This window comes from Hypomesus transpacificus, chromosome 19, assembly GCF_021917145.1.
Source record: "Hypomesus transpacificus isolate Combined female chromosome 19, fHypTra1, whole genome shotgun sequence".
NCBI lineage: Eukaryota > Metazoa > Chordata > Actinopteri > Osmeriformes > Osmeridae > Hypomesus > Hypomesus transpacificus.
Window position 1 is genome coordinate 11,269,343 of NC_061078.1, and position 11,151 is coordinate 11,280,493.

The window sequence follows — 11,151 nt, forward strand, 5'->3', positions numbered from 1 at the left end:
AGTGACAGACTGTTCCCCACGACAACCACTGGCTCTGGAGGAGGGGCCATGGCACTGGAGTCAGGACGCACTCTCAAAAACAAGCGGCTCTAACAGGGTTCTCAGGGCATGTATGTGGGGGAACCCTCTAAACAACTAACTTATATGTTCCTGGTGGAACCTTACATTGTTAAACGGAATCAAGGGGGTTCTCCCACACCACAAAAGAACCCTTCTTATCTTAGTCACGCGTTTTGTTTTCTGAGAGTACAGGAAAGGATTGTCCAGGAAATATGTTAAACTTTAACTATGGTAACCCTGCATCTTCTACTGTTAGCTCACTCAGGGGGGAATGGTTCACACCGTTACACAAGATTGCACTCCAAATAAATATATCTATAATTTATATTCATATTACATTTACAACTCGCCAATCTGATATGTGTTACATCACTATTGTATTTTTATTTGTTCTCTTTAGCAGTTTTACATTAAATTTCTATTTTAAAGTTGATCTTTTTTAAATAACGATTTTTTAATTTGTGCAAACATACAACAATGGATCGTTATCTCTTTTTTTGTTTCTGCTTTGAATTCTAAACTCGCAAACACTCCAAAATAAGTCTACCAATGGGCTTGAGTGTGAGTGGATGGCCCTCTGCTCTAGGAGTAGTCCTCCTGCTTGTACCCGTACCCTCCGGCACCCGCCTCCTCCTGGACGTACTCCTCCTTCTTCTCCCAGCTGTCGGCCCAGCCCCCGTTGACCTGAGTCGTGGCTCCGTACGTCTTGGCTGGTCCTCCCAGGGCTCCGTAGCTCTGGGTGATGTCACCCGTCTCCTCCGCCAGCTCGTCTTCGTCGATGAAGCCGCACTTCTCGTCGCTGGTGAGCTCCGGGTCGGCCCATGGCTGCTTGTCCCCCGAGGCGAACAGGCCGTAGAAGATCACCCCCCCGTAGTGCACCATAGAGGCGATGAGGAACACGTACTGCCACTCCTCTCGAGTCTGCCGGGAGAGGGGGAAGAAGGGGGGGGGAAGCGAGGGAGGGGGGAGGAGGAGAGTAGCAGGTGAGGAAGAAGGAGGGGAGAGTGTTGAGGGTGTTGGTGAGGGGGGGAGCATGTGAACAGAGTGGGAGGAGAAGAGAGGGTAGGAGGTAGGCAAGCAGGAGTGGGGGTGGGAGGGAAGGTGAGGGGGAAAGAAAAGAGGAGAGGAGAGGGGGAGGGGAGGGGAATGGAAGATGGAAAGATGGGGGAGGGGGGAGCTAAGAGTCAGAATGCGGTCTGGTTTTATACATGAACAACTAATCGCATTACTAAAACTCTTTGTTTACCTTGTTCTTTGTCATGGCACCCACAATCAGAGGACACACCATGCCAGACAATGTGCCCACCCCATTGGATATGCCCATTAGGATACTGGCATAGCGTGGAGCAATGTCCAAGTGATTGACATTAAACCCTGATGGGAGAAAGATTGAGAGGTGAGAGAGTGTCCTCTCTGACAGCTGCACAACATGGCTACCTGTCTGTCTGACTATCAGCCAGCCTGTTTTCCTGTATTCCAGTCTGTTTATCCGCCTGCCTGCTGCTTGCTGCTTGTCTGTCCGTCTGTCCGACTGTCTCTCTACCAGCCTGCCTCCATGCCTCCCTGCCTGCCTGCTCCCCTGTCAGCCGGCCACTCTGCAGCCTCCCCCACTCTCCAGCCACCCCCACTCTCCAGCCTCCCCCACTCTCCAGGGGTGTCCGCTGAATTATTAAACACTCCAGGAGAAAGCTGGAGCAAAGCAGGCAGAGAGTAAGCCCAGCCCCAGATTGGTCCTCCGTCTCAGGCCCCAGCTGGAGGAAACAGGGGAGGGGTGAGGCATTGACCTGGTTCCCTCGGTACCAAGCTGGCCCAGTGTTCGCTGTGAGCAGGCTCTGGGCTAGACCTTGTCTGCTACTAGCTACTCAGAGAGCAGTGGTGGTCTTCTTGCATTAGTCCCCTTATCGTTCACACATCTCCTACACTCACTAAATGCACTTTTTGTAGATTGTGTTGGCTAAAAGGGTCGGCCAAATGAATAAATGTAAATGAAACATAATATGAGACAATTCAACATGCAAATTCATATAATTTGATTCAAAGCTGTACAAGTATAAATGTGGTGCACCTAAAGTATTAAATCCGATATTATATTATTACTGACCTGATATAGCAAACCCACTGAAGCCCACAGCTAGGACCAGGAAGGAGATGGCTACACCTTTACTGTGGGAATATCCTACCACCAACAGCAACGTGGCCTCCATGCCAAACCCTTTAGACACACACACACACATTCACATACAATGACCCAAGGCTATTTCCAGTTGTCAGGGTGGAAATTTAATTACAGTGTAACTCAGACACAGACTAAACATGGAAACACACAGCTGCTGTTGTGAAATGCTGTTTGCAACCGATGGACAGCTATCCAACCACTGTAATACTGTTGGAACTGTGCTTTTCTAGACTTTGAATGTCTGCTGCACTTATTCTACAACAGAATATGTACTGTGATCTGTTGCTTTGGATACACATATGCTAACTGAATGCATGTCTCACCTCCACAGTTCATGATCTTCCTTACGGTGGTGGTGGACAGAATGTTATGTGTGCGGAGGTAGTCAGCCAGCTGACCACCAATGGGCACTATGATGGTCATCACCAGGTGAGGCAGGGCAGACAGCATGCCGACCTACACACACACAAACACATAAATGTACCTGTATTGTCGAGGTTGAAGAGACCAAATGACACAGTCCTACATAAATCAAATCTGCTCATTCAACATTCAATACTGCACTAGGATTGGTGGCAGGAGTTCAACCAAATCCTCTTTAAGCAACAGAAGCAAACAGAATGGATGAGCTGGGAGCTGGGGGCTGTCTCAGGGCTGTCTCACCTTGCTAATCTCAAACCCAAACACCTCCTCAAAGTAGGCCGGCTGGCTGATGAGCAGCAGGTAGAAGGTCCAGCTCCTGCAGAAGTTGGCCACGATGATTGCATAGACAGGCATGGAGGTGAAGAACTTCTTCCAGGGGGTCTTGAATTTCTGCAGAGGGAAACAAATGCCATCATTGATGAACTGGCATTCGCGAGATGGAAAGATGTGTTTAAATGCTGACAGCAGTGGTTCAGTAGTGGTCAATCTGAAATTCACAAAACGAGTGAGCTAGTGAGAGAGAGAGAGAGAGAGAGAGAGAGAGAGAGAGAGAGAGAGAGAGAGAGAGAGAGAGAGAGAGAGAGAGAGAGAGAGAGAGAGAGAGAGAGAGAGAGAAATAAAGAGAGAGAGACCTCAAGGGATCGGATCAAACATAGATACTTTGAAAGTAGGACAGGGGAGCCTAACCACTTAAGTATTATGATGAATTCAAGAGCTAGCTGGAAACATTCACTCTGCCCTACTGTCCCTCTAACATTAAACCCAGAACTGACAAATCCGAGTAAAGTAAGTGAAGGTTATGTCATTGGTTGACTGAGGGTTATTTGAGGGCATGGTCCTGACCTCGGACGGTCCCATGAGTTTGGCACTCTCTCCAATGCTCTCCTCGATGTAGCAGCGCTCCTCGTCTGTGATGGTGGGGTGGTCAGCCGGACTCTCGTAGGACACTAAGATCCAGAACATGTACCACAGGATCCCAAAGCAGCCTACGCGCACACACACACACACATAAACACACGTAAGCAGAATAATGAGAATAAGAAATGTAGAATTGGTCGGACAGTCAATAGAATAACAAAGAAAGGAAAGGAGAAAAGACTTCGGATCTGCTAGTGGGTATTAGGTCAATTCATTTTGAAAGTGCTTTTGGCAATGTAAATTCCTCTAGCCCTAAAATGACTGTTTGATGAAGGCCTCTTCAGAATTTAACTCAATCATTGCTAAATAAAAAACAGAGACAGTCTGATGCTGTTTTTCCAAAACAGCCTGAAGACCAGACCTAGAGGCCAGCATGCCATCCACAGGGGGAAGAATCATTATTGATGGACAGACACACCAAAACATTGCAGAGTAAATCGATAGCAATCCTGAATTGGTAAATCCATTTGGCTTTCTCTGAGGCTAAAGGTCTGTAGCAGTATCAAAAGACTCAGAAGATCTGATGATGATTCACACTGATGATTCATACACACACACACACAATATCTTACCATAGATATAAAACACAGAGGACCATCCTGAGTACTGCACGAGAATACCAGCCAGAGGCATGGCTATGACAGCTCCAGCATACGACCCTGGAGAGACCAGGAGAGGAGAGAAGGGCAAGGAGGGAAATGGAGGAGAAGAGAGGAGAGGAGCATTAGAATATTAGAAAAGTTTGGAACAAGGTGACTGCAGCTATCAAGTCTATGCATAAATGTGTGAACTAGGGGAGCTTGTTTACCACAGAAGGAAGTGGTTGCCAGACGACTCCTTTCCAGTGGAGGAGCCCACTTACTCCATATGCCGTGGCATGCTGGGTAAGTGACACCCTGAACACACACACATCACACACACACCATAGTGTGTAAGCAAAACATCCATACAGACTAGATAATACATTTGACCAAACCAATATATGTAATACACTTATTACATACATTGCATGCATGGTACACTGTTTGATGGTATCTCTGTCAAACGCAAACACCTATTACAGATACAGAATAAAAGGCCAAAATGGTAACATATGTAGCCTACCAAGCTATAATAAATACGTGTTTGCACATTACATTAAACCGACAATCCCAATGGACAATGAACCAGCAGACATTAACTGTCGTGTCTGTATCTCAGATGTGAGCACAAACAAAAACCAACATTCGCAGTTAATTACTTTTTTGATTAACATTAATAATTGAAAGTCAATGCTCTGGGCATGACAAGCTGTGCGCTGCACAGACAGTGCTGCTCACATTAAGTGTTCATCAGTGACTAATTGGAACAGAGTGTGCTATTGGAAAACTGCAGTGTGCATGGATCGCGCCAACAGCACAGGTCTCTGTATGTACATCACCACTGAGCAGGCTGGTGACAACACACGCTGTCCAGCAGGCCAGTGTACAGGCCCTGCACCCACTCCAGCCAAGAGCACCCACATGTCAGATTTGATCAAGTCACCAACTTGTCTTAATTCATGAAATCAGGAAGCACACTTATCTCATACAAAGTCCTATTTCTATCATGTATTCATTGAATGTATTCATTTATATAATAATTCAATGTACTCATCTGCTGTTGAATACAAGCAGCTGGTTGTATAACAGTACATGTCTGTCATGTCATGTCAAAGTCAAAGTCATCCATTACTGTGTTAAGTTATCCTCCTGTGTGTTTCACTTCCCAAATAATGTCAAATGTGATCATATCTGTTCAGGTTGTGGACTGTTCTTGGAGTGCTGACTAAAGTGTGTCAACGTATCGTGTTTTACTACGAGTCAGGCGAAGTGCTGAGAGTTTCGTGTTTCACTACAGACTACAGCAGGATTTCTGATCTGTGTTGTGTCAGCATGATGGTGTGAGATTCTGTCCAGACCAGCGGTTTTGCTACACAAGTGGTATGACTGCTGGACATGGTAGTTTATAGTGACACAAGGACTACCCTACACATGCTACAGATCAATACAACAGTGTCACATTTCCACAGGCTACTTCTGATGTTGGGTGCCCTTGATTTGTCTGTTTGTGCAACCTAACAAAAATCCATGTGGCTCCAAAACATTGTATAACAGTTTTGAACACCACTAAAAGAAAAAGCAGCATGGATTGTTTCAAATTGTAGGGTCTGTTATTAAGCTTGGCACATTGCTTTATGTTGCAGTGGAATAAAGGAAGAAGCAGTGATAACAAAAAGAGGAATGTGTCCCCTAAGAGAAGGGGCTCACCTCCACTAGACCTTGCAATATCCTCACGAAGATGACACAGCCATAGTGGAACCGAGCAGCAGAGGGAATGAACATGTTGAGAGTGGAGGTAAGGAGGATGGCAGCACCGAAAACCCTGCAGAGAACAGCAACATTAATCACTCATGGTAGCATCTGTTAGAACACCATATTCACATGATTTCGATTTTTTGGGCTCCCTTTTGTCCAATGCGGTTTCTGGTTCTTTCGTTCTAAAATGGCTGTTAGAAAAGGGCCAGTATATGCTTAGTGAATCTCTGGATCTACAGTTTTTTCCAGAACGATTTTGCAGTGTGATCATTCACTCATTCTTTGCCTTCTTTTCAGGCTAAACGTAGAACATTTCAGACATGTATTTTAATAGGGTCCATCCTACTCTGTCCTCCAAAACGGGATAATTTATTTACAATTATCGGTCCATTGTTCGGACGGTTAATACCATACACGCCTACATTGGTATATTATCATTTCACTATTCCGAGAAGAATTAAGGCCTTCTGCGAGTCGTTTTTAAATCCAGCAAAAACTGTCATTATTCTGTGTCAAAGCGGCTGGTGAAATGAAAGGGTGATGGCAGGGCGTGCCGACAGCAGGCTGTATGGTTGCTGGGAGAGCAGCTGAGCCAACGCATGCACGGTCCCTAATGAATACCGCGAGCACGTAGTTCTTTTTTCATTTTTGTCACGTATTGTACACACCAACCCACCGGCACGCGGGGAGCAAACCCTAATCCGATTGAGGCACCTCTCTGGCACGAGACGGTTCATTCGATTACATCTCTCTATGTCAATCAATTGGACTTGAACAGACAATAAACACGCAAGATATAAAAAAAATGCCGCCTAATACAATTAATTTCCAAAGACTGGGCATGGAGGGGTTTATTTTAGTGGGATAATATATTTCATCCTTCATTATTATACCAGTGATCGACATAATATATATGGTACAATACATGCAATCCGTAATATATAGGCCTATAACGCATTTATTGTTCATTTTACATATCACACATCTCTGCTATTATAGCAGCCAGAACCCATACGTTGCACCAGTGTGAATCTTATTAAGTACACCAGCCACCCCATGCACATGAGCGTGCATGAATAAAAGCCTTTGGCGCCGAGACCCGGGCTGGTCGCCATGGCCTGCGAGGCCATGAGATTAGTCACGGCTCCCCCAGGAGACCTCATTAACAGGTGGCACAATGCCCCGAGGAACTGGGCTATATGGTCAAATCTCCTTGGCCTTGCAGGAGTTGAAGGCTCCTTCCCTGTCTGTATTTGCATGTCTACCAAGGCAGTGCAGGATATTGCAGAAGAACCTGCAAACCGCCTATTGCAGATAATTTATTTACATTCAAAAATAACATTAACATTTCAGAGGTAGGAAGTGGGTTTCAAATCAAAGGCCTTGGCAATGGCACCATTTAATACAAGCAAATGTTGGGCAATATCTCACAGAAAAAAGGGGTATAATAGGTTAACAATAAAAATAAACAGAATTGTGCTTTGTTTCATAAACATGTGGCCCAATCCCAATCAAATATTATTTGTAATATTAAATATATCATACACAATATCAATAATACGTTTTACATTAGGACAAACGAATAGGCCCTAGATAGGGAATTATAGTATTAATAAATCTCGAGGGGCGTTACCTGTTCGCTGCCAGTCTCGAGCAGATCCATCCTCCTGGAATCTGCGTCACTATGTACCCCCAAAAGAACGAGCCGTGGATCATCCCAACTGTTTCCGGGTCCCAGTTAAACTTGGCTTTCTTCAAATAAAAATAATAAATTAAATTAAATTAAAATAAAAAAAAACTAAATTATACACTCTTAAGCTTGTAGTCTTTATTTGAGCAACTGCGCATGCAGTGAAATTAGAAAATATAGGATAGGTGATAAAGGGCTGTTAAATCAATGTAAATTAATTAAACTAAATTGTGCAGAAAATACATTGATATTGATAATAAACCATAATTTGGCTTTAAGAATAAAAAATAATCAATAGGGTAGTGTATTATTTGCTATGACTTAGGCTAGTGGGCCTGTAGTAGCTTCCATGAATGATGCCGATATGACGTGTATAATTATTGTGGGAGAAAATAGGCTCACAGTTTCAGATGAAAAACTTTTTAAGGTTTATCTGGATTCATTTTGAAATAAAAAGATCTTCAGGAAATGAAAGGGGAGGAGAATTGATTGCTACATCCTCTAGTCGTCGATGACGTGTATAGGCCTGCAGCGCACACACCTCTTTGATGATGATCTTCCCATTCTCGTGTATCGTGCTGTTGTTGACCATGCCCACAATGGCCACGCCCAGATTACACCGGATACCGAACGAGATGCAGAAACCGAGTCCACTCATGATGGCAATGATATAACGGCGGGGCAGCCCAAAGCACGTGCAGTCACACAGGGGTGGCTTCTTCACGGAGGCCTCAGAGGGTCGCCCGTCTTCGGTCAGTTCAATCACCTCACCAGTTTTCTGCCGTTTCTCCATAACCCTGAAATTATGGAATTACGGTTGACATTGTCATCCGTTATTCTTTGACAACAACTTACTTCCTAACAAAACCTCTCCCTATTCAAAGACAGCCTTTACATATCAGAATGGGTGCAGTTTGATGTATGGCAGACCACATGTTGGACCACTAATGGCGAGCAACGAGTGAATTATTTCCTTTTAAATGTTTGTAGGCCCTAGCGTACTTAAAACTACGATTTATCATTTCAGTTTTAATATTAGAATGGGCCCAGGTTCACCATAGCCTACAATCACCAAAACAGCTCTTCAAACCGGAACATGATGTTCTATTTAGCTGTGAATGGATAGACTGAACACATGTAATTACGAAATATTAATTATATATGTAAAAGAAGGGATAGAGGCGTAGAAGATTCAGAAGACAAGCGAAGATGCGCCATGTCCTACCGCATTGCAGCAACCCACGCGCTCACCTTCACCCTCATTTGCATGCAAGGATTGGGCAGTAGTTTTCGTATCCAATGATTATTTCAGACGTTGTTGATCCTTTTCCTATTTATTCGATACGTTTTCTTAACATTTAATTGTTATATAAACTTTAAAAGCTTATCATGTTTTCAAAAGATGTGAAGAAATTATTGTCTGTGGAACAGGCAATTTGCCTGCCATAACGTCAATATTTTCTGAAAATATTTTAAGAATGTTTCATGCACCACACGATAACTTGTGACAATTCCATTCCACCACTCACAAGTAAAACATGGCATTGATTCTTAAAGTTCTCTGTCATTGATTCCTAATATCAAGTGACGACATTTTTATAAACTGGAGAATTAATAAGACTAGGCCTACAACTTACATTCTAAAATAACTTATCTATCAGAAAAAATATATTTGGTTGATTTCCGAAACAACTTAATAATTTTGTTTTCATCATTACATACATTTTGTATTCGACTGGAGGTTTCCTATATTAATGGCTGTATAGGGACTAGGCCTACTTTATTTAGCGTTTTAGGCTACAAGGTAAGAATACAATTTTCAGAGCATCATAAAAAAACAAAAATGTAACGAAAAATCTCAATTAAAAATAAAAGTTTTGCATTTTGGTCTTCTGTAATTGATTGACAGCACATGTGCAACCACGAATAATGTATCATTGGCATTAAACCCCACCTTAATAGCAAAATTGAATCCTGCCTAGATATTACGAGGAATAGCCTACATGCCTAGATATTAGGCTACGTCAAATCCCGCGTCTTTACAATTTAAATAGGCTGATTCAAGATAGTTTTCTGTTCCTCGTGAGAAATATTATAGCAAGAGAGCCTAACAAATGAAAACAAATGAAAAAACAGGTGGGCTATAGGCTAGGCCTTTAGCCTATATCGAACGAACTCCTTTAATATTAATCATTTGGTAAAGACGCATCAGGCAATCAACCATTAGACAGAACAAGAGTCAGGTTTCATTCAACGTTGGAAAGATCCCGCTACACACATTTACATAATTCCTTCCTTGGGACTAAAGGCTTGGCACTGTCCTAGACATAAAGTCACAAACACTGAGAACAGGTCGCCAATCGGCCTAAATTATATTTACAAAAATAAATGAACAAAACAAATAAAGCCTTCATTCAAGAACATATCATAAATATAGGCTAAATATTTTTTTCTTACCTGTACATATGCCCCAAAGTCTTTCCCGCAAATTCCTTCACGCCGGCGGTAGCTCTCATCTTGACGGACTCCATATCCAAATTAGATTTTTTTCCTCCTAAATATGTATTTTCTAACGTTTATACATCATGTTATGGTGCTATGTTGACGGAAGGATCCAGTGTTTCGAACACTGTTATTAATTTCAGATTTGTTTTGAATGAAAAAGCGACAATTTACAAACGCCGACGTCTGTAAAAACGCCAAGCCGATGTGCGAGAGAAATCAGATATGCTCTGACTCCCTATTCAGAAGTATAAAGCCATCGCTGTCCTCGTGTACTGTAAGAATACGTTCTGCCATGGCAATGGAAACTATCAGATATGCTCTGCGATTAAAACAAAAAACACACTAGTAGCCTATTGACAGATTATTATTTTCTTTTCTCGAGAAAATGACAAACAAAAAACAACCGCTTGAACCGGAGACCAGCGGTTTGTGGAGTTGCTTCAATAAATCGCGGAGCTGAGCACTCACGTCTCGTGGAGAGCACCAGCTTTTCTGACGTCGCGAGAACCTCTGGCCGTTCAGCACCAAGGTCAGCGACAGCCTCGTGCCTAACAGCTGAGCGTAGGTGCGAACCGATTGTCCATATTTAAATCAATATTAAACTCAAGGAGAAATTTAACACCAAAAAAAATTAAGAATTATACAAAATAGTTCAGACAATTGCCCATTGCTGTGTGTATATCATAAGGACTATAGGTATACTTTAAAAATCATTTATTTGCAATTGAGTTAATGAATTAAATGATGAAACCTTTTTTGTGATTGGTAGATTTTTAAGCCATTGATCTAAAGAATGTTCTCAATTGTATGTGCTTATCAAAACATGGCTGCAGACTGGGTTAGACTACATGGGCATCAAAGCTGGAGTAAAACCCCCCCGAGGGCGGTGCTATGGAAACCAGATGAGAAGTGGATTCTCCACGAACGAGCTGTCGTGAACGCAGAAACCATAAATAATTTAGGCATTTAACCTCCTCCTTCTCAGTCTCTCTCTCCCTATTTTTCTCTCTCTGTCTCACTCACAAAACACAAACAATATTATT

General features: G+C 42.9%; 1 protein-coding gene across 1 annotated transcript; it reads right to left on the reverse strand.

The window, feature by feature from the left end:
• Positions 1 to 292: 292 nt before the first annotated feature.
• Positions 293 to 10,543, reverse strand: slc17a6b (solute carrier family 17 member 6b). The gene is made up of 12 exons (XM_047042852.1): positions 10,061 to 10,543; positions 8,145 to 8,400; positions 7,547 to 7,665; positions 5,866 to 5,980; positions 4,386 to 4,473; positions 4,150 to 4,236; positions 3,503 to 3,645; positions 2,900 to 3,049; positions 2,560 to 2,692; positions 2,162 to 2,272; positions 1,307 to 1,434; positions 293 to 981 (listed from the first exon to the last, which is right to left on the reverse strand). Exons 1-12 carry the CDS (start codon positions 10,132 to 10,134, stop codon positions 643 to 645), a joined length of 1,743 nt encoding a protein of 580 aa, XP_046898808.1. The 5' UTR covers positions 10,135 to 10,543; the 3' UTR covers positions 293 to 642.
• Positions 10,544 to 11,151: the final 608 nt, after the last annotated feature.